Raw genomic sequence first — 25,220 nt, forward strand, 5'->3', positions numbered from 1 at the left:
GGCTACAAAAAAATATCCAAGGAATTGATAATGCCAGTCAGCAGCATTCAAACTGTGATTAACAAATGGAAAATTAGGGGCTCTATAAAAACCAATCCACGGTCAGGTAGACCAACAAAAATTTGGCCACAACTGCCAGGAAAATTGTTCGGGATGCAAAGAAAAATCCACAAATAACATCAGCTGAAATTCAGGACTCTCTGAAAACTAGTGGTGTGGCTGTTTCAAGATGCACAATAAGGAGGCACTTGAAGAAAAATGGGCTGCATGGTCAAGTCACCAGAAGAAAGCCATTACTGCTCAAATGCCACAAAGTATCTTGCCTACAATACACCGAACAGCACAGAGACAACCCTCAAAACTTCTGGAACAAGGTAATTTGGAGTGATGAAACCAAAATTGAACTTTTTGGCCACAACCATAAACGTTACATTTGGAGAGAGGTCAACAAGGCCTATGATGAAAGGAACACCATTCCTACAGTAAAGCACGGAGGTGGATCGCTGATGTTTTGGGGATGCATGAGCTACAAAGGCACAGGAAACTTGGTCAAAGTTGAAGGAAAGATGAATGCAGCACGTTATCAGCAAATACTGGAGGCAAATTTGCACTCATCAGCCCGGAAGCTGCGCATGGGACCTACTTGGATGTTCCAACATGACAATGATCTAAAAACAAGGCCAAGTCAACCTGTCATTGGCTACAACAGAACAAAGTGAAGGTTCTGGAGTGGCCATCTCAGTCTGCTGACCTCAATATCATTGAGCCACTCTGGGAAGATCTGAAGCGCGTAGTTCATGCTAGACAGCCCAGGAATTTACAGGAACTGGAGGCTTTTTGCCAAGAAGAATGGGCAGCTTTACCATCTGAGAATTTAAAGAACCTCTACCACAACTACCACAAAAGACTTCAAGCTGTCATTGATGTTAGAGGGGGTAATACACGGTATTAAGAACTGGGGTATGTGAACTTTTGATCAGGGTCATTTGAATGTTTTTGGTTGTCATTAAGAGGGAACACAGTAGTTTGACAATAAATGGCTTCACCCAACCAATAACCATGAGTGGAGAAAAAATTTTTTTGTTATCATTCATATTCTCTGAAACAAGGCCAAGAAAGGAAAAATTCTGCCGGGGTATGTAAACTTTTGAGCACAACTGTATATATGTATATATTATATATATGATATACTGTATTAAAATGAATTTCTGTTTGTTCTTTATGCGCAGGCAAATGACTGTACCAATCTAAACCAAATTTGGTGGATAAGTACATTGAGCGCTTTCAGAGGTTTTATAATGGGGTTTCAGACTTTTAACTTGTATTATTCACTACATATTTACAAAAAAAAACAAATGACGGAATACTGACTCACATTTTAATTTGCGGCTAAACAAAAAGATCAATCAGTCCCAAAATTGCAACATGGGTAAATCATGAGCTCTGAAAGATTTTACTCCAGGTTTCAACTCTCTAGGACCAACCGTTCTCCACATGTTTGGAAAAAGAAAGGAATATAAAAGCAAATTATTATTTAAATCTCTTCAGGATACCACTTTAGGGATATACAATTTCTGTGCGCAAAAACACAGAAATGTTAACTTTATATCAGTAGCAAACAAAGTTTTTAACCACAGACAACCAACAAACAGTTAAACCAAATAGGCCAGAACTAAGCCGGGGAATTCTACTAGTAAGTTGCAAAAAATACTTATATTTAACACTGCATATTTGTGCCCATTATATTGATTGTCAGAGGGGTTTCAATTGATGTTTTGGCCTCTTAGACAAGATTTCAGGAATCAAGTAAGTATAATCAATAAGAATATATTCTATTTTTATAAACAGTATGTATGGTATATTATTTTCACTAATCGCAATGAATGAGTTATATTATTCCTCTATAGATGCAGTGCAATACAGCTCCTGAACCACAGTTTCAGAAATGGGTTGAAGTCTGTATCCATCAATCAATTTCACAGATCAGTGAATTCACAAAAAGCTTTCAAGAGCCATTGCCAGTCCCAATATCACAGGTAACTTCAACCTGGAAATGTTCTGATTTAAGGGACTGATTACTTTTACTGGTGACATGTGGGGCATTTTACTGTTTTTAAATGTTGATAATGGCTTCGCTTGCAACTTTATTTTTTGTTTGTTGTATGTGATTTTCTAATACATACATTGGGGTCAATCTATGTCATTCATAATGTTCCCACAAAAGCCACATTGCTGTCCTTAACTGCCAAAATTTTACCAAAAAAGCCATGGTGCTCACTTATGACCTAAACTTCTTCTCTGACATGCGGTGCTCAAGTCTACCAAAGCTGTGCCTATACAATCAACAGTGGGAGCTCGGTGGTGATGATACTTCACCATTACAACAAAAACCCGGGTGTCAGACAAAAATCTAATTCTTTCCTTTATGCCATAGTCAATAGCCACCACAGCAACTAAGGAGTATGAAGGAGGGGGGTCAGGGCCGGCGTCAGCACCCGGGCAAATGCCGGGGCCCTGAGCAGGCAGAGGGGCCCACTGGCGGTCGCGCACCCCGCTGGGCTATGGGCGGAGGAGAGCGGTGTCAGCGCCCCCTCCCCTCTCCCCTCCGCTTGCTCAGGGCCCCGGCAGCTGGATACTTACCTCTCCCCGTGCCTCCGCAGATCAGCTGTCTTCCTGCTCTGCGCTCCCTGTGACGTGTGAGGTCAGAGGGCGCGGTGACGTCTTTACACCGCGCCCTCCCCTGAGCCGTCACAGGGAGCGCTGAGCGGGAAGATGCAGACAATGCTGGAGTTCGGACCCAGGCAGCGGGCAGCAGGCAGCGGGCAGCAGGCAGCAGGTGAGGAGAAGGGAGGTGAGTATTTGATTTTTTTTTTTAATGTATGGAGGCATGGGGCATTATAAGGAGAGGGGGGGACATCCTGCATGGGGCATTATAAAGAGGGGGGGTGACATCCTGCATGGGGCATTATAAGGTGGGGAACAGCCTGCATGGGGCATTATAAAGGGGGGGGGCTGTATGGGGCATTATGTGGGGGGGTAACAGCCTGCATGGAGCATTATAAGGGGGGGACAGCCTGTATGGGGCATTATGTGGGGGGTAACAGCCTGCATGGAGCATTATAAGGGGGGGGGGGCTGTATGGGGCATTATGTGGGGGGGTAACAGCCTGCATGGAGCATTATAAGGGGGGGACAGCCTGTATGGGGCATTATGTGGGGGGTAACAGCCTGCATGGAGCATTATAAGGGGGGGGGCTGTATGGGGCATTATGTGGGGGGGTAACAGCCTGCATGGAGCATTATAAGGGGGGGACAGCCTGTATGGGGCATTATGTGGGGGGTAACAGCCTGCATGGAGCATTATAAGGGGGGGACAGCCTGTATGGGGCATTATGTGGGGGGTAACAGCCTGCATGCAGCATTATATGGGGACCAGTATCCTGTATGGAGCGTTATAAGGGGACCAGTATCCTGTATGGAGCGTTATATGGGGGCCAGTATCCTGTATGGAGCTTTATATGGGGGCCAGTATTCCGTATGGAGCCTTATATGGGGGCCAGTATTCCGTATGGAGCCTTATATGGGGGCCAGTATTCCGTATGGAGCCTTATATGGGGGCCAGTATTCCGTATGGAGCCTTATATGGGGGCCAGTATTCCGTATGGAGCCTTATATGGGGGCCAGTATTCCGTATGGAGCCTTATATGGGGGCCAGTATTCCGTATGGAGCCTTATATGGGGGCCAGTATTCCGTATGGAGCCTTATATGGGGGCCAGTATTCCGTATGGAGCCTTATATGGGGGCCAGTATTCCGTATGGAGCCTTATATGGGGGCCAGTATTCCGTATGGAGCCTTATATGGGGGCCAGTATTCCGTATGGAGCCTTATATGGGGGCCAGTATTCCGTATGGAGCCTTATATGGGGGCCAGTATTCCGTATGGAGCCTTATATGGGGGCCAGTATTCCGTATGGAGCCTTATATGGGGGCCAGTATTCCGTATGGAGCCTTATATGGGGGCCAGTGTTCCGTATGGAGCCTTATATGGGGGCCAGTATTCCGTATGGAGCCTTATATGGGGGCCAGTATTCTGTATGGAGCCTTATATGGGGGCCAGTATTCTGTATGGAGCCTTATATGGGGGCCAGTATTCCGTATGGGGCCTTATATGGGGGCCAGTATTCCGTATGGGGCCTTATATGGGGGCCAGTATTCCGTATAGGGCCTTATATGGGGGCCAGTATTCCGTATGGGGCCTTATATGGGGGCCAGTATTCTGTATGGAGCCTTATATGGGGGCCAGTATTCTGTATGGAGCCTTATATGGGGGCCAGTATTCTGTATGGAGCCTTATATGGGAGCCAGTATTCCGTATGGGGCCTTATATGGGGGCCAGTATTCCGTATGGAGCCTTATATGGGGGCCAGTATTCCGTATGGAGCCTTATATGGGGGCCAGTATTCCGTATGGAGCCTTATATGGGGGCCAGTATTCCGTATGGAGCCTTATATGGGGGCCAGTATTCCGTATGGAGCCTTATATGGGGGCCAGTATTCCGTATGGAGCCTTATATGGGGGCCAGTATTCCGTATGGAGCCTTATATGGGGGCCAGTGTTCCGTATGGAGCCTTATATGGGGGCCAGTATTCCGTATGGAGCCTTATATGGGGGCCAGTATTCTGTATGGAGCCTTATATGGGGGCCAGTATTCTGTATGGAGCCTTATATGGGGGCCAGTATTCCGTATGGGGCCTTATATGGGGGCCAGTATTCCGTATGGGGCCTTATATGGGGGCCAGTATTCCGTATAGGGCCTTATATGGGGGCCAGTATTCCGTATGGGGCCTTATATGGGGGCCAGTATTCTGTATGGAGCCTTATATGGGGGCCAGTATTCTGTATGGAGCCTTATATGGGGGCCAGTATTCTGTATGGGGCCTTATATGGGGGCCAGTATTCCGTATGGGGCCTTATATGGGGGCCAGTATTCCGTATAGGGCCTTATATGGGGGCCAGTATTCCGTATGGGGCCTTATATGGGGGCCAGTATTCTGTATGGAGCCTTATATGGGGGCCAGTATTCTGTATGGAGCCTTATATGGGGGCCAGTATTCTGTATGGAGCCTTATATGGGAGCCAGTATTCCGTATGGGGCCTTATATGGGGGCCAGTATTCCTTATATGGCCCCCATATAATACTGGCCCCCATATAAGGCTCCATACGGAATACTGGCCCCCATATAAGGCTCCATACGGAATACTGGCCCCCATATAAGGCTCCATACGGAATACTGGCCCCCATATAAGGCTCCATACAGAATACTGGCCCCCATATAAGGCCCCATACGGAATACTGGCCCCCATATAAGGCCCTATACGGAATACTGGCCCCCATATAAGGCCCCATACGGAATACTGGCCCCCATATAAGGCTCCATACGGAATACTGGCCCCCATATAAGGCTCCATACGGAATAAGTGACCCAAGCAAGTCCAACATAAACAGCTTTATTCAGCAACTCACAGGTAAACAGGACAGTCCTCCGGTTCGCAGCCGGGTTAACACGAGTCCTTAAACTACGGTTGCAACGGCCGCGCCGGGCCGCTAAGAGCCTGACAGGTGCAGAGCCTTCCCAGGCGGTGGTTCAGCCACACTCAATCCTGCTGAGCTTTCCTGCTATGGTCCTAGCAGGTTCCAACATAGAACAACACTAATCCTTAATGGAGAGTTTGTAAAGGATCTGTTGGAGGGAGGAGGGAGGAGGCCGCCCCATGCCTTCCTGTAGCCTCCTCCAAGAAATGAAGGCCCTGCCGGGTTTTTACTAATCTGCCTTAGTCAGATAGCCTGACTAGGCCAATGCTCACCTTCATTCCTGCATTGCAGCCGCAGGTGAGTTTGTGACTGCAATGCACTCCAATGGTTTTAATAGGTCTCTGTACACATTCTGGGGGAGATATAATGTCCGTTGTATATGATCCCAGTCAGTGCCTTACAATATATATATATATATATATATATATATATATATATATATATATATATATATATATATATATATATATATATATATATATGTTGGGTCTCTCCTATCCTCACTCAGGCATCTTTTTGGACAGTTTTTGTAAAATCAAGCATTTAAAAATTTGTAGCTGTTCTTGAGATATTAACACTTTTTATTTGTATACAGCTTAGAGCTCATTGACTATGTTACTGACCACCACTGCTATCAAGCAATGGTGGCCAAACATGCACATAGCTTAAAAGCACTTTCTACTAAGCTTGTAAGCACTGCTTTGAAGCAGGTGGGATCATTGGCACACACTGTTATTTCCTCCAAATTATAATAAGCAGTAAATTGCAAAAGTGTTTGTATTTACAAGCCCAACCTAATAATCTTCTTCTACGAAGATAGAAATAACCCTTTAAAGGAGCTATGTGGGCTTGGGTTTCAAGTCTGCAGTTACTCTATGTGACTGCAGACATGCAAATCTTCAGAGCACTCTGTGTGCACGCTCTCAGGATTCATAGGCACCAGGAGCGTGTGTGATTGAAAGTATGCTGTTTGCATACATGCAGTCATGTGCCGACTAGACGTGCTCGGCCTCACTCAATACAAGTGAATTGACTGAGGCTACACACTTCTAGTCGGAATGTGGCCCGAAGTATGCAAATTGCATACATGAGGTCACATGACCGGCTGCTCCTGATGCCGGAGAATCTTGACAGCGCACACTGTGCGCTCTGTGAAGATTCACAGGTCTCAGTCACATACAGTGACTGTAGACTTGAACCCCAAGCCTGGACAACCCCCTTTAGGGCTAGCTTTGTGCCACAGTTGAACGTTATATTAGAGATAATTAAGAGGATCTCCTAATGTAAGTGATTATATGACTATATAGTTGAATGCTTCTTCCACTGAAGCTGAAGTAAAGATATACTATAAATTATACTGTACTCTTTATTTTTTGCATACAGTCATACAGAAAAGTGTCGCTAACTGCATTTTATATTTTGCCAAAACGACACTTTTCTAGCATTTGTTCACCTGCTGAACAACAAAACACTACTTTACATGAATAGGTTTATTTCATTTTAATGTAATGGGGCTAAAATCTTTAAAAGCTAATGTGTCCTGTAATTATCAAACTAACTATATTCATGTCTGATTTTATTGTAATGTCTTTTTATTATGCTAATTTTAATAAGAATAAAATATAGTAAATATTCTAAGTCGCGCCATTTCTGCTTTCACCCATATTAGGAGCACATTCCAGCTATTGAACGTCAAATTCAGCAACTATTGAAAAGTTATAGTCCTAATAAGCTCTTCCAGGTGATGAGCGCTGTGAAAAGCACCCGTGATATGGAACTCACACTCAGTCGTGGTGACGTGGTGGCTGTCATCCAGTTTGCAGACGTCAGTGGAAATAAAAGCAGATGGCTGGTTGACACTGGAGGTACAGTTCAAATAAAGATTTTAGAATGTATCTGAAGTTGTTTGAATGATCATATAAAGTGTGATAATTCTAAAAATAATGTATGGCCTCCTACTGTCAATTATTAAGAGTCACCAAGAAGTACAGGAACAATAGAACAGCAAGAGATTGAAGGCTAAGTGCATTTATATGCCTCAGTAATTGGAAGACAATCCTTATGGTGTGTTATCAGTGGTAATCTTCATTATATTACTGTAACTACAAGTTATTACACATATATTAGGTTATTTTGACACCTTTTAAAAAGCCATTTTATACAATGCGATTATTTTTTAACTACTGCATGGTAAACCATCCTAGAAGAAATACAGATGTCCTATGTATTTGAACATAAAGTCATGAGAAAAACTAAGTTCGCCCACTTTAAATTTTATGGTTTTATTTATCAGGAAATAATAAAAAAAAAAATCTTGTTCCTAGAAGGTTTTAAAATACAACTTTAGATGAAAACACCACATGACAAATTACATTGTGTCATTATTTATTTTCCAGAACTTGCCCAAAATGCCGAAGCAGTATGTGAAAAATTAAGTACACCTTATGAATCAATAGCTTGCAAATCCAACACCAGAATTAATCGTTTTCTTCTATGACTTTCAGTATCTCACATCGTTCTGGAGTTTTTTCCCCATTCTTCCTTACAACATTAAGTTTATTGATATCTGTGGGCATTCATTTATGCACAACTCTCTTAAGTGCTGCCATGGTTTGTTCACATGCAATTTTGCAAACTTTTGCCTTGTTGCCATGTTCATTTTTTTGTTTTTAAAAAGCTTACTCCTTGCAACCCTTTCAACCATACTTGATAAGTCTTTCGCTAATTCTACTGTCATGTCTTGAACATTTAACTTGCTATCTGAGACCTTTAGAGTCTGAGCTGCAGCTCTTTTATTTTTTTGCAATTTTTATGACCATTGCACAATTTGCCCTTGAGGTGAATTTATGCAACATCCACTCCTGGAAAGATTGAAAACTGTCTTGAATGTTTTTGACTTGCGAATATTCATTTTCACTGTAAATGATGGACTCCAAAGCGTTTGGAAGTAGCCTTATAACCCTTCCCAGTCTGATTGACAGCAACAGTTGCCTGTCTAAAATCATTGCTGATGTCTTTTCTTAGCATTGTGCTAACACATTCCTAAATACTCCAGACCAGCAAATTGCCAAAACTTATGCTTTTATAGAGGTGGTCACACTTGCCAATGAACAATTAATCAAGGGCTATTGATTAACAGAACCCATCAAATGCAAGGAGTATGTACTTAGTTTTTAAAAAAAACATTGCAGAAATAAAGAAGCCATACTTACCAATACTTGGTCAACGTACCAATATACTGCTGGATGGAGCAAGCCCCAGTGATAAAAGACGGAGGCAAAATACTGATGAACAACTACTCACAGTTATCATTCATGGGGGATGTGTGGTCACTTGCTATTATTCATCTACATGGCTCAGTATATGTGTAGTGCACCATGCTGGCTTCCAGCCTATTGGTTATACTATGAGATCAGGCCAGTCGGGCAGTCGTGCATTATGTAAGTGCACCCCACAAGGATAAACACCCTATTTTCCCACACCAACACTGCAGAGCCTGGCTTTACACATAGTACTTGCTTTGAATCAATGGTTCTTTGTAGATAACGAGTCTGTTCAAAAACTATAGTGTCATGAACTGGAAGAGCAGGCAGGGGGCGACCTGACATAAATAAGTAACATTTCAGGATGAAGAAGAAGGGATCTCCAAATAAAATCTACTATTCATTTTTATTTCTTAGAGTTTGACTTTAATTAGAGATTATAAAAAGAAAAATAAATAAAAACAAAGTAGAAATCACAATTATACATGAGCTTTTTCCCAGTTTTTTGGCAAATGTATTTATCTGTAAACAAGGAAGATTAATTTACCTAGAATGTGTTTATTTTTGTTCCACTGTCAAGAAAACATGCATGGGACTGATCCATGACTTACCAGACTCAAACAGCACTTCATGGACCCCATCGACTATAATGGAGTCTGTTACGTTTCTGTCATGTCATGGAATTTGTCATTTTGCTAGAAAAAATAATGCCGGAATCTGTGAAGGAGGTTCCTTTCGTAGATGTGAACGTATCTTTAATTGGGGGTTCCAGATTATTATTTTTATTTATATGTCACGTGTTAAAAAATTGTCACATCAGGGAATACACTGGCCTAAGAATTGCTGCGGAGCACAGGTCCAGGTATGGACCACTCTCTGTCACACTCTGCACAATGTACTGGACACCTGCACGTTGCGCAGAATGTGTGTCTCTGCAGATCCTCTGCTTTGCACTGAGGAGGGGCAACACCCTGAAACAAATGGAGTTTCTGGTTTGGCTTCTTATCCTAAGCCATGTGACAAGGATCGTTAAAGGGTCGATATTGACCCTTAGGATTGCTACATCCAATGAGATAAAGTCATCTTCCTTCCCAAAAGGCTATTTACATGCTCCGGTCATGTCACAACTTTCACAAACTCCACTATTTCTGAGTCTCATTTTCTCAAATTACCATATTGTTTCTGAATTAAACAGGAAGAACCCCAAATATGAAAATGTGAAAATGTTTTACTTTCCCTTACTGTGTATGAAACAAAAAAAGAAGCATCACACACTGGATGAAGAATAAAACTACTTTTAGAATGTCATTCCAAAAGCTGAAATGGTGTCTTTGTCCTAAGCATTTAGTCTTGAAGTGGTTAAATGTGAACTTTCACAATAGAGAGGAAATGGCCGGTTGTGTCTTTATATTTGTCCCACTATTAATCCTCATCTGACCGCTCTTTTCAAGTATATTTTTATACTGCCGTTAATAGACACCTAACTCGGATAGATACCTGTCAGATGACACAAAGAGCTCACACAAGAGAAGGTCAAGCAGATCTGGCTCTAGTCTTTGATTTATAAGCCAATGATTTCAATAAAGGTCAGCACAAGTACTGCGTGTGACAAGAGTGTCATCATGGCCCACTGACATTTCTACTGTCATTTTTCATGGTCCATAGAGACAATCCACAAGCTCCTGATTTGTCACCTCGGATAGGTGAATTATGAAATATCAGCACTTCTAAAAATATCTGCTTTATATTCCAGTTGGTATGAATAGGTATATAGTCATAAACACACCTTTTGTTCACCATCACAATGTTTAAGATTACCATCACATGAAGCGGACCCGTCATCTTTGCTGACATACCTATTCATGAAATAATAATTCTAAACCATCTATTCTTAGAGTTCTACATTGTGCTGTACCTCAGTTATTCCTCCTAGAAGAGGAGAAAAGAAAAATTGTCAACTGGGTGTTGCCAGGTGGAGGTGTGTCAGTCTGATACTGACTAGCCAGCGCTGAGTAGAGAAAAAACCCTTTTAACAAATGAAATAAAAATAAATTGTCAATTTATTCAAAAATATTGTGGGGGAATTACAGAGGTCTGGGCAGGGTTATGAAAAAACATGCTCCAGAATAGTTATATTTTGGTGGAAAAAAGATCTTTATACAGTAAATATTACTTTATGAGATATTATAGCTGCTGTGTGGCAAACAGTTGGTTTTGCCAAGATAATGTTACGTAGTAACAAGGGACTGTGGGCACCAATCTGATCCCTCAAACTAGGGGCACCCTAGGCTATCCCGATTCCCTGGACTACCACGGATGGTGGAGACGCTGGGGTCTCGTACCTTGCTATGCTCCTATCTTACCCTTATCTGTTCCCTCCCCCACCCAGTGAGGTGTGAGGCCAAAGTGTATAGGCAAAAACTAACCAGACAGACAGGGGTTAACAGACGGGTAAAAGAAAACTACAATCATACAAATACACTCACAAAACAACAGAGTGGGGAACAGGAGGAATAGGAAGGAAGAACCAAATGGGAGAGGATAAGGATAAACATGGAAACCAACTCCATGCAGCAATCTCCTGTAAAACTCTCCAACCACTAACTCCAAACACTGAACTCTCTCCTTCAACTCCAAATCAGGTAGTGGTAACTATCACTGGCAAGGTCTGAAGCAAGGAGGAGGGTTCTTATACCTGCTGGGAGTAAGGAACTCAGAACAACTGATACAACCCGAGACTGAAACCTCCAGGAGTCCAACTAAGCAGTTTAACCCTTGCAGCACCAGAGCAAAGAAAGCCAGAACTGCTAATAGGATGGTGAAGCCATTCTAACTACTGCAGGTGTATGTGGTACTGGACGCTGCGATCGTCTGACCCCACTCGGTCACAGTATCCCCGTGACTGATAAGTAATTAGTATTTCATAAATGACAGTGTCACCTTAAGGGTGACTGGACCTTCGATATATAAGGCATTATAGAGAATGAGCCCTGACGTCCTTAGGAGTGAAACTGTGTCTTATACTACAGCAATGCCTATAGAATGTAATAGGACTGACCATGGCTAAACTGCAGTACAAGGCTCAGACAAAAACGTATGGATGCCTCTGTACCAAGTACTCACTGGAATACACACACAGGAAAGGGCCCCTGTGTAAGAACAGACTATAGGGCCTTTGCAGTCCAATAGTTCTGTTATGACACAAGCTCTTTGCTGCTTTGGAGGTAGAAGTTGGCCCTCTTACCTCTTGGGCCCCTGTGTGGGTGCACCAATGATATGTCCACCCCTGCAAGTACTGTAGTAAAGCGCAAGTGCACTTTGCTTAATTTTGCCTTAACCACTTCGCGCCAGAGCCTGTTTTAGCCTTCGTGACCGGGCCAATTTTTTCAATTCTGACCACTGTCACTTTATGAAGTAATTACTCTGGAACGCTTCAACGTATTCCCCTGATTCTGAGATTGTTTTTTCGTGACATATTGTACTTCATGATTGTGGTAAAATTTCTTCCATATAACTTGCGTTTATTTGTGAAAAAATCGGAAATTTGGCGAAAATTTAGAAAATTTTGCAATTTTCAAACTTTGAATTTTCATGCCCTTAAATCAGAGAGATATGTCACACAAAATAGTTAATAAATAACATTTGCCACATGTCTACTTTACGTCAGCACAATTTTGGAACCAAAATTTTTTTTGTTAGGGAGCTATAAGGGTTAAAAGTTTACCAGCGATTTCTCATTTTTCCAACAAAATTTACAAAAACATTTTTTTAGGGACCACATCATATTTGAAGTCACTTTGAGGGGTCTTTATGACAGAAAATACCCAAAAGTGACACCATTCTAAAAACTGCACCCCTCAAGATGCTCAAAACCACATTCAAGAACTTTATTAACCCTTCAGGTGCTTCACAGGAATTTTTGGAATGTGGAAAAAAAAAATTAACATTTAACTTTTTTCACAAAAATGTTACTTTAGACCCAATTTTTTTATTTTCACAGGGGTAACAGGAAAAAATGGACCCCAAATTTTTTTGTGCAATTTCTCTTGAGCGTGCTGATACCCCATATGTGAGGGAAAACCACTGTTTGGGCGCACTGCAGGGTTCGGAAGGGAAGGAGCGCCATTAGACTTTTTGAATGTAAAATTTGTCTGAATAATTAGCAGACGCCATGTTGCGTTTGGAGAGCTCCTGATGTGCCTAAACAGTGGAAACCCCCCACAAGTGACACCATTTTGGAAACTAGACCCCTTAGGGAACTTATCTAGATGTGTGGTGAGCACCTTGAACTCCAAGGTGCTTCACAGAAGTTTATAATATTGAGCTGTAAAAATAAAATTTTCACATTTTTCCCACAAAACCGTTTTTCATCCCTTAATTTTGCATTATCATAAGGGTAATAGGATAAATTGCACCATGAAATTTGTTGTGCAATTTCTCCTGAACACGCTGATACCCCATATGTGGAGGCAAATTACTGTTTGGGCGCATGGCAGGGTTTGAAAGGGAAGGAGCGCCATTTGACTTTTTGAATGTAAAATTTGTTTGAATAATTAGCAGACGCCATGTCGCATTTGGGGAGCCCCTAATGTGACTAAACAGTGGAAACCCCCCACAAGTGCCACCATTTTGGAAACTAGACCCCTTAGGGAACTTATCTAGATGTGTGGTGAGCACCTCGCACCCCCAGCTGCTTCACAGAAGTTTATAATATTGAGCCGTGAAAATAAAATTTTCACATTTTTCCCACAAAAAATCTTTTTCATTCTCTAATTTTGTATTATCATAAGGGTAACAGGATAAATTGCACCATGAAGTTTGTTGTGCAATTTCTCCTGAACACGCTGATACCCCATATGTGGGGGAAAACCACTGTTTGGGCGCACGGCAGGGTTTGAAAGGGAAGGAGCGCCATTTGACTTTTTGAATGTAAAATTTGTTTGAATAATTAGCGGACGCCATGTCACATTTGTGGAGCCCCTAATGTGTCTAAACAGCGGAAACCCCCCACAAGTGCCACCATTTTGGAAACTAGACCCCTTAGGGAACTTATGTAGATGTGTGGTGAGCACCTTGCACCCCCAGCCGCTTCACAGAAGTTTATAATATTGAGCCGTGAAAATAAAATTTTCACATTTTTCCCATAAAAAATGTTTTTCATCCCCTAATTTTGCATTATCATAAGGATAACCGGAGAAATTGCACCATGAAATTTGTTGTACAATTTCTCCTGAGTACGCCGATACCCCATATGTGGGGGAAAACCACTGCTTTGGTGTACGGCAGGGTTCGGAAGAGAAAGGAGCGCTATGTTGGCTGGGATAGATTGCAGACACCATGTCACATTTGAAGAGTCGCTGACATGCCAAAACAGCAGAAACCTCCACAAATGACCCCATTTTGTAAACTACACCTCTCAAGGAATTCATCTAGGGAAGTAGTGAGTATTTTTTAATTTTTAAATTTATACCATTGGGCAGTGAAAAAATCATAATTATATTTTTACCACAAAAAAATGTTTTACCCTCAGATTTTACATTTTCACACAGGGCAATGGGTAAAAATGGTGCCGAAATGTGTCACACAATTTCTTCTAAAAGTGTCAATACCCCATATGTGGCTGTATCGTACCGCTTAGCCATACGGTGAGATCTGGGGGGGACGGAGTGCTATTTGACAATTGGAGAACAAATTATTGTAGAATAGGCATTTGGATTTGGGAGCACAAAATTTTCTGAATTTCTTTTGGGGGGCAAGGGTCATTTTGCTTTTCCAGAGCCTTTCTGCTACCAGTAACTTGGAAGTCCCTTATATTTTTAACAGATGACGGACCTGAGTGGGGACTAGCTTTTTTTGAGGACTGAGTTGAAGCTTTTATTGGGAACATTTTACGTAACATTTATCCGGCGCTCTAGGCTGAGCACTTACATCGGGGTTTCCATCTAAATTTCCAAGTGATGTAATTCAGATGAAACCCCTGCAGGATCCATTCACTGTAATGAGGCAGCAGAGTTACTCTGGACACCGTCTGGCCTCTGTGTAGCGGTGTCCTTTTTTTCAGAAGTGCACAAAACTGTGGCCAACCGCACTTTTATGCACGCCTAAAACAAATGACACCGTGGGATCCCAGGCTAGACGGCGTCCACAGTGGCCTATATCTGTCTCATTACAGGGAATCTTCCGTCATGGGTTCCGGCTGAATCATGTATTTCAGAGATTTACACGGAAACTCTGGTGTAAGTGCTCAGTGCAGAGCACAGGATAAATGTGGGCAGAGCCTTACTGGGATCTTTGGGGACATAATAAACAAATCAGTAGCAGGTGAAGAATTGGTTTTATTTATTTTTTACGCCGTTCCTAGTGTGATATAACTGATGAGATTACTTTATTCTTCGGGTCGGTGCGATTACAGAGATACCAGATTTATATCGGGTTTTTATGACTGACAGCTGTCATACACTAAAAGACGCTTTTTTTGCAAAATCTAGTTTTTGCATCACCATATTTTGAGAGCTATAATTTTTCCATATTTCGGCCGACAGAGTCATGTGATGGCTTGTTTTTTGCGGGACGAGTTGACATTTTTATTGGTACCATTTTTGGGGACGTGACATTTTTTGATCGCTTTCTATTCCGTTTTTTGGGAGGTAAAATTAACAAAAACAAACAATTCAGGAATTGTTTTTTGAGTTTTTTTTTTATGCCGTTCTGCGTGTGGTAAAAGTGATCAGGCAGCGTTATTCTTCGGGTCAGTACGTTTACAGCGATACTACACTTACTGTATTTTTTTTATGTTTTGGCGCTTTTACACAATAAAACTATTTTATAGAAAAAAATATTTTTTTTGCATTGCTTTATTCTGAGCGCTATAACTTTTTTATTTTTCGGCTGATGGAGCTGTATGGCGGCTTTTTTTTTGCGTAACAAGATGATGTTTTCAGTGGTACCATTTTTATTTCTATTTTGTTTTTTGATCGCATTTTTTTCCACTTTTTGTTTGGCAATATGATGAAAAAGCATATTTTTTTGCTCCGTTTTTTATTTATTTTTATTACGGTGTGCACAGAAGGAGTTAATTAGTGTGACAGTTTTATAGCTCGGGTTGTTTCGGACGCAGCGATACCAAATATGTGTACTTTTTTTGGTTTTGTAAAAATATACGGATTTATTGGTTTAATATTTTATTTATTTATTTTTATTTATTTTGTGATTTTTTTATTAATAGTTTAAAAACTTTTTTTTTACTTTTTTTCACATTTTTTCTTAGTCCCTGTATGGGACATTAATTTTTATTTTTCTGATCTCTGATCTCATGTAATGTAATAGACATATATTACATTACATGAGATCTTCCCTGACTGTTTCAGTCAGAGTCTCCTGTCTGGCTACAGCTGCAGCTGAGCCAGACAGGACACCATATATGGCAGAGCTGGAGGCGGTCATGTGACCTCCAGCTGCCATAGCAACCCCAGGTCCTGGAAGGACTCGGAGGTCTTCGGAGAGGTAAGTTGACGACCCCCTCTCCTCCTGCTGTCTCCTATATGCCGTGATCACTATAGATCACAGCATATAGAAGACAGCTAAGGGTTAACATCACTGGGACCTGATCTAATCAGGTCCCGATGATGTTCCCTGTCAGAGCTAACGCTCTGCACCGGAATCGCAGCGCTTGCAGGACCCTGGGGGTCCTGAGCGCTGCGAGACCACCCACCGTTTTTAAACGTCGGCGCTGCACAGAGCCCGGCAAGCGCCGACGTTTATCTACAGTGGGCGGTCGGGAACCGGTTAAAAGTGGTTTCTGGGACTAGTCCTGTAGAATGTACGCAAGGGCAGGGTCGTCTTCCCTCTCTACCAGTCTATCATTGTTTATTTGTTACTGTAAGTGATATCTGTATTTTGCATATAACCCCTTCTCATGTACAGCGCCAAGGTGCTATATAAATAAATAATAATAATAATAATATAGTCCTTTATATTTTTGAGATTTGCATAATCTCACCCCCCCCTCAACTGATTAGCAGTTTTCTGCCTATGAGGTGTGCACAGAAAGCTGTCAATCAGTCAAGAAGGGTTATACAGAAAATTATTACAATTACACATGTTTTGTTATACACATGTTCATTTCCTTTGTGTGTATTGAAACAACACAAAAAAAACAGAGAAAGATAGTCAAATTGGACATACTTTCACACAAAACCTCAAAAACGGGCCAGACAAAATTGTTGGCTCCCTCAACTTAATATTTGGTTCCATGCCCTTTGAAATGAATAACTGTAATCAATCACTTCCTATCACCATCAACAATGTTTTTATACCGCTCAGGTGTAATTTTGGACCACTGTTCTTTTACAAACTGCTTCAGGTCTCTCATATTTGAAGGATGCCTTCTCCCACTAGCAACTATAAGATCTCTCCACAGTTATTCAGTGGGATTTAGATCCAAACTCATTGCTGGCCAGTCCTCAAGACCCGCCAACAGATAATGTTTAAGAATTTCCTTAGTATTGCACAGGTGATGGAATTATTACCTGTGTAATATTTTTCTCAATATCTGTCATAAAATCAGAATAAACCTTTCCCGTTTTAGGTCAATTAGGATTACCATAATTTTTAATATTTGCCAAATGCAAGAATAATGAGAGAGAGAGAGAATGTTTTAAGGCATTTTTATTACTTACTTCAAAGTCAAAAGTTTACATACACTAAGATTACTATGCCTTTAAACAATTCTGGACTGCCCATATGATGATGTCATGTGTTTGGAAGCTTCTGATAGTTTTTTTGGCAACATCTGAGTTAATTAGAGACACACCTGTGGATGTATTTTAATGCACACCTGAAACACACTGCTTCTTTGTGTAGCATCATGGGAAAGTCTAATTAAATCAGCCAGGATATCGGTAAGAGAATTGAGGACTTGCACAAGTCTATCTCATCCTTGGGTACAATTTCAAGATACCTCAAGGTGCCTTGTTCATCTCGACAAACAATTATACACAAGTACAAACAAGATGGGGATGTCCAGCCATCATACCGCTCAGGAAGGAGATGGGTTCTGTGTCCCAGAGATGAACGTGCTATGTTCCGACATGTGCATATTAACCAAAGGACAAAAACAAAAGACATTGTGAAGATGATGGCAAAAGCTGGTAAGATTGTGTCAATAACCACAGTGAAACGAGTACTGTATCAACATGGGCTGAAAGGCCACTCTGCCAGGAAGAAGCCATTACTCCAAAAGAAACATAAAAAAATAGATTAATGTTTGCAAATGCATACAGGAACAAAGTCCTTTATTTTTGGAGACATGTCCTGTGGTCTGATGAATCTAAAATTGAACTTTTTGGGCATAATGACCATCCTTACATTTTGAGGAAAAAGTAAGAGGCTTGGAAACATAAAAACACCATCCCAGCTGTTAAACACGGGGGTGGCAGCATCATGTTGTGGGGTTGTTTTGCTGCAGGAGGGACTGGTGCACTTCACAAAATAGATGGCATCATGAGAAAAGAAGATTATGTGACAATACTGAAGCAACATCTCAAGACATCAGCCAGGAAGTTAACGCTTGGGTGGAAATGGGTCTTCCAAATGGACAATGACCCGAAGGATAGTGCCAAAATGGTAGCAAAGTGGCTTAAGGATAATAAAGTCAATGTTTTGGAGTGGCCATCAGAAAACCCTGATCTCAATCCTATTGAAAATTTATGGGCAAAGCTGAAAAGGCAGGTGCGAGCAAGGCGATCTACAAACCTGGATCAGTTACACCAATTTTGTCAGGAGAAATGGGCGCAAATTCCAACCAACTATTGTGAGAAGCTTGTGGAAGGATATCCCAAATGTTTGACCCAAGTCATTCAGTTTAAGGGCAATGGTACCGAATACTAATGAAATGAATGTAAACTTTTGACTTTGCAGTAAGTAATAAAAATGCCTTAAAACATTCTCTATCATTATTCTGGCATTTGGCAAATATTACAAATTATGGTAATCCTAAGTGACCTAAAACTGGAAAGGTTTATTCGGATTTCATGTCAGCTATTGAGAAAAACATGCATATGTGTCTTTTTATATAGTGTATGGAAACTTCTGGTTTCAACTGTATCTGCTTTTGGTCACTCAATGGAGACCTTAATAGTTCATAATCAGCAATTCAAGTACATTCTATATATCAGAAATGAAGGTGTAATGCTCTTTTTGTTATTTTTTAATAATAGTCTCACATATGTTTAGATATCATTCACCGATGAGATACACATTAAAACTGGAGAACGGCCACATGTGCGTGTTTAGTTTTGTAATAAGTTTTATTGTTTTTCTGTTGCTGTTGTCTATGTAGTTATTGATGCCTATAGTATCTAGTTAGAACAAATATCTGCTCAGACTTTTATTAGGGCAGTTTCAATTGTTTTATTCTTTTTCTTTTTTCACCACAGGATCAAGAGGTTATGTTCTGTGCAGCAAACTAAAGCCTTACCAAGAAGCACACAGTCCTGCACGTTCCCAAAGTCCAAGATGTACACAAAGTTCCCTATTGGCAGTGAAGACCCCAGAAGCAAGGAGACACTCTATTGGAGCACCTGTGTGCCCATATCCAACGTCATTACCAGTCCAGGATATCAATACTGTCTTCGAGGTAAGCTGAGTCTACTAAATAGTGTAAGATATATCGGGAGGATATTTTCCATGGTTAACCCTTACCTTTGGTAACATCCTGTATGTCTGAAGCTAGGTACAGGTGTACCTTTCTTTAGGTTTGCTTTTGATGCAACATATTCCAAAATGTGTGGTGCCAGATTACCAGCCTAAAAAAAGAACAAATAAAACCCCCCTTGATTTTACAATACTTACAAGATTCCTTTGCTACATATGTTTATATGTGGCCACCCAGTGGATGTAATGTGTACTGCATGTGGGCCAATGCAATTACATATTTATCTAAATACAGGTGATAGTCCATAAACTTCTGCTACCTTGTCTGTATTGTCTGTGTGTGCTCCATCAATGAATCCATCAACTCCAATAGGCAATTAATGACAGGCTTGGAGAAAACCACTCCATTTAGTGGGTCCAGGACATGTACTACCAAGAGCAATGATATTCTATGCACACAGAACGAGCTATTAGCTATCATTCTATGCTCATCAGAATTGAGGTCTGCCTATCTAAACTGAGTATCAAATGACCGCCAATCAACAAACATGTAGCCAGCCGATCAGTAGTTGGTTTCTGCTGCACATTGTGCAATATTTAATAAAAAGGAGCCCTTATACTTCGCTTTTTTATTGCATCCAATAAATCAACATCAAGGACTAACTGTCCTTTTGATGCCTAATATATCTCATCCCAAAGTAACAATATAATTAATAATAATCATAATCTTAATATTAAGTGATTGATAGTGGCTTTCTGCTTAGAGTGACCACTGTGGGGTCAGTGGGTCTATGGGACCCAGCACTGCTCCAAGACCCTTGCCCGGAGTCTTAATTTCAATGGTGCCTGTATGCTCAAAATACAGATATAGCTGAATTCAGTGGTGGACAGGGATTTGTCAGAGTCTTAGTGCAGCAGGCACTATGATATCATTAGCGGGGGCCCATCATTCTGTGTGGGGGAGCTATTATACTTTGCAGAGTGGGGGGCATCTTACTGCGCAAGGGCCATCATACTGTTTGGGGGCTATTATACTGGCCGGAGTGTTGTGGGGGCTATCACACTGTGTGGGGAAAGACTGTGGGGGTCATCATATTGTTTCTGTGGGGTGGGACTATGGGGGCATCATACTGTGTGTGTGGGGGGGGGGACTGTGCAAGACATTATACTGTGTGAGGAGACTGTGTGGGCTATCATACTGTGTAGGGCCATTGAACTATGTGTTGAGCTGTGGAGGCCATTATACTGTGGGTGGGGGAACTATGGGAACTTCATATTGTGTGGGAGCACTTCTGTGTTGGGTGGCCGTGGGGGGTATTATACTTTGCTGGAGGTCACTGGGGATATCATACGGTGTTGGGAGCACTGTGACAGCATTATAATGTGTGGGGGGCACTGTCAAATATATCTCATCCCATTGTAACAAGATAATTAATAATAATCATAATCTTAATATTAAGTGATTGATAGTGGCGTGAGGGCACTGTGAGGGCATCATACAGTGTTGAGAAATTGGGGTATCATAATTTGCTGGGGACAGTGTCGTGTGTGTGGGATACTGTGGGAGCAAATTATGTGTGGGGGGAATCATACTGTGTGACGGGGTATTTTGAGGGCACCATTCTCTATTAAGGCCTTTAAAGGGGTACTTGAATGAGGGAATATTCTAAGGGACTTGGAATTCATGCCCCACTCCTTATTTGTAAAAGTTGAGAGGTATGTTCTTTTATTATTGCACCTATGCACTGTGACCCCACCGTCTCCACCAAGTATTTAATTTATTTATTTATTTTTTTGGGGGGGCAACGCAATTAGAACTTTTGCTATGTGGCCCATGAATTCTATCTATGCCCTTGGTGATCGGTGTATGCCCTTGTACTTGTTGTACAATAGGTAAAAGGTTTTTGCTGACAGTCATGACGGGTGACTAGTCATAAGGAGTGTTATGTACATAAGAAATGTATTAGAGGTCATTTTTTTGCTTAGCCTGTTGTTGTTTTGGGTCTTGTTGTTTTTACAATAAATACCACTTGCTTCCTTGTATAGTTGCTACTTTACAAATTTGGAAAAAGAATGTGCCTTCAGGCTACTCATTACCTACTGTATATACATGTCTTTACTGTGCCAGATGTAATGTACTGTACATAGGAGGGGTGATAAGCTGAGTCATGCACAGAAAGCACATTCGTGCTATCTTCCCATTGTCATGAGTATTTTCATAGTTGAATGACAGATAATCCCCTTGGTACCACCATAATCTTAAACTGCATTTACACTGCGCCATTATTGTGAACGAGTGATCCTAGGAATGCTCGTTTCCTGATAATCATGCAGTCTGAACATGCTGCCGATCATCCGACAAGCGAGCAAAACACTCGTTTGTAGGGTGTTATAATCCTTTGGATTGCCCAAAAGATCATCGTTCCCAGCAGCACATAGTCCTGGCAGCACAGGGATTATTTTACCGAGAACAATGGCAGTGTATGCCTTCTGCACAACCTATTACAGATCGTCCAGTGCACTTCTGAAGCTCAGTGTAAACATTGGTCAGTGTAATTTCCGCTGTACACCAAGCAAGTATCCGACACTAAATAACTAAATATGTGGACTAGTAACATGTATGTTTTTCTAAACATCCAGAATAATGAGGCACACGGAAATTGCAAACAAAGTTTAGGGATATATTTCCATGTGTATGTAAATTCACCAGCGTTTGGGATTTACTACAACCTAACATGTACACTAAATGTACTGTGTGTGATTCGGGATCGGTTTCCTCAGTTTCTGACCTATTCCTTTGCTGTAAAGGGGGGCGTTGGCTTCATCTGCCTAAGGCACTGAAATACAGTCCTGCTCATTGTTATTGGCACCCATGAAGTTTAAGTACATAATGTGGAATATCTCCTGAAAAAAATGCCATGTCAAACATCCAAAGACCTGAAGGTCAACCTGGAACAATCTGGGGTCATGGTTTCAACAAGTACCATACGCCACACACTAAACCAAGCAGAGCTTTATGGGCGAAGGTCAAGAAAGAAACAAATGCTGAAGAAAAGACATAAAAAGTAATGATTAATCTTTGCCAAAGAGTACCTTGACAAATCACAATCCTTCTGGGAAAGCAACAGTGTTTACAGTTGGCGCAATGACGCTAATAAGGAAAATAACACCTTACCAACAGTTAAGCATGGTGGAGGATTCATAATGCTGTGGGGTTGCTTTGCTGCATCTGGTACTGGAGGCCTTGACCGTATCACAGGAATCATGAAATCAGAGAATTTTCAAGAGATTTTAGAGCGAAATGTCATACCCAGTGTAAGAAAACTTGGTTTGAGTCAAAGATCATGGGTCCTCCAGCAAGAGAATGACCCAAAGCCAAAGCACACATCCAAAAGTACACAGGAATGGTTGAAAAAGAAAAAATGGACTGTTTTAAAATGAGCAGTAATGAGTCTTGACCTCAATCCCATTGAAAATCTTTGGGATGAGCTGAAATCTGCCATTGGGAAAAAGAACCCTGCCAACATTCAAGAGCTTGAACAAACTGCAAAGGAAGAGTGGGAGAAAATTCCAGCTGAGAAGTGCAAGAAGCTTGTAGATGGCTACAAGAAATGTTTGGAGACTGTCTGCAATGCCAAAGGGTGTGCAACCAAGTATTAATTAGGGGTGCCTTGCACATGCTGTTTATGCTGTTTTTTCTTTAAAATTGCAACATGGAAGTTGAAAAACAATGTTTTATTGTTGTATTACTTTGGACCACTAATTAAAAAATCCTGAGGATATAACTTTGGTACATTTCCATTTATTTCTGAAAATATTGCACAGTGTATGAAAAAAGTGAAGGAGTGTCAATAATGGTAAGCAGCACTGTGCCTTGCTCCGGCCCTGTATATAGTAATCCATTAGTGGACAACCCCTTTAAAAGTGACATTTTGGGATGAATTTGGAGAAACCACATTCTATATTAGTACTGAGGCATTTGAATTGTTCTTGTTTCATTGGTTTATTGCAAACAGTAAAAAAGAAAGTTTGTAAACTATTTGCGCTGCAGGTTAAAAAATTTTGATTTTAACTGGACATTGTTCAAAAGCAAGTTTGTGTCTGTAGAGTAAAGTAAAGATAGTTAATAGTAATACATTGTTTTCTAACAACATCTACATGTTGTAACACAAGAATATTTTTCACAATTCTCCAAAATATCCAATTGAACCAAATATTAATTATGATTTCCTACTCCTCAGATTGTTGCAGGGTATTCATTTACGGCTCGCAGCCAGTACGAGGTCAGTATTACTGAGGGGGAGCCAGTGACTGTTCTGGAGCCACATGACAAGAATGGACGTCCAGAGTGGAGCTTAGTAGAAGTGAAAGGACAAAGGGGCTACGTACCTTCCAGCTACCTGCTGAGAGTACCTGTGTAAGAACTATTCCGGAGGACATCATTAGGAAATTACACATACAGTAGCTAAGCCGCTCCAACAAGGATCTCAACAGATTTACTATGGTGCACTTATAGAAATCATTGAATCTGTGATTAAAATATAACTTGTATATGGATACGGCTGGTTTAATGTGATATAAGCAGAAACATGTAACCAAGCACATATAATACTGTGTGTTCTGCTATATAATCATCTGCATCATGAAATAGTAGACTCCAGGTAATGTTAACATTTGCAAACCATTTTAAAAAGAATCTGTCACCAGGTTTTTACTCATCTGAGAGACACATAATGTAGGGACAGAGACCCTGATTCCAATGATGTGTCACTTACTGGGCTGCTTAGCGTAGTTTCGATCAAATCCAAGTTTTGGAGCAGGAGATTATCACTAGAGGACTAGTAAACCTGCTGTCAGGTAGTCAAGTATGTTAATAAGCTCCTTATAATCCCACCCACACCACTGATTGGAAGCTGTCTGTATATACTGTAGTTGGACAGAAAGCTACCAATCAGTGGTGTGGGCGGGGTTATACAGAGCTCAGCATTCAGAGAACTGCTAGATCTGTGGCAGATAAAACAGTGATTTTATCAAAATGACAGCAAGCAGCTCAGTAAGTGACATATTGCTGGAATCAGGGACTCTGCCCCTACATTAAGCTGCTCTTGGGTGTGGTGGGGTATCAAAAACCTGGTAACAGATTCCCTTTAAGCATGTGCTGTAAATAGTTGGACTTTATGAGTTACTTTTAAGAATTACACTGTCGATACTCCTCTTCCTAAGCTGACAACCTGTATGGCTTTGCAATTTGGACTTTAATAAAATGTTGTCAGTGTACAATTGAGGTTATCAGAAAGGAGGTATGACTACAAAATAAGCAAGTTATTCTTCTTCAGATTGAACCATGATCCTGTTGTGCCTAGCTCCTAATATTTTTCTACCCCTTTAATGGCTGGCAATTTAATAAATACTTCTTGACAATGTGCCTGAATTGACCTTTTTTAATGATTCTTATTTTATATTGTCTCTGTAATTATGAAGGAGCCCAGGAACAGATACAATACACACAGAGTACAGTTTCTTAGCAGGGCAGGACGGTGGCTCAGTGGTTAGCACTGATGCTTTGCAGCACTGGAGTCAGGCGTTCAAATCCAACCAAGGACAACATCTGCAAGGAGTTTGTATGTTCTCCCCGTGTTTGCATAGGTTTCCTCTGGCTTCTTCCAATACTCCAAACACATACTGATGGGGAATCTAGATGGTGCTGTGTA

The 25,220-nt window shown here is 41.2% G+C and overlaps 1 protein-coding gene across 1 annotated transcript in view; it reads left to right on the forward strand.

Annotated features, from left to right (window-relative positions):
* The window catches only part of ARHGEF37 (Rho guanine nucleotide exchange factor 37), a 180,592-nt gene extending 155,660 nt beyond the window's left edge, over positions 1–24,932 (forward strand). Inside the window, exons 12-15 of the mRNA XM_073651340.1 lie at positions 1,908–2,036; positions 7,263–7,458; positions 19,293–19,492; positions 23,751–24,932. Coding sequence (XP_073507441.1) covers positions 1,908–2,036; positions 7,263–7,458; positions 19,293–19,492; positions 23,751–23,930 — 705 coding nt within the window. The 3' untranslated portion in view covers positions 23,931–24,932. The remainder of the gene's footprint in view (positions 1–1,907; positions 2,037–7,262; positions 7,459–19,292; positions 19,493–23,750) is intronic.
* Positions 24,933–25,220: the final 288 nt, after the last annotated feature.

Source organism: Phyllobates terribilis, unplaced genomic scaffold (assembly GCF_046119375.1).
Source record: "Phyllobates terribilis strain yellow unplaced genomic scaffold, ASM4611937v1 Scaffold_11__3_contigs__length_659146591, whole genome shotgun sequence".
In the NCBI taxonomy this organism is placed as follows: Eukaryota; Metazoa; Chordata; class Amphibia; order Anura; family Dendrobatidae; genus Phyllobates; species Phyllobates terribilis.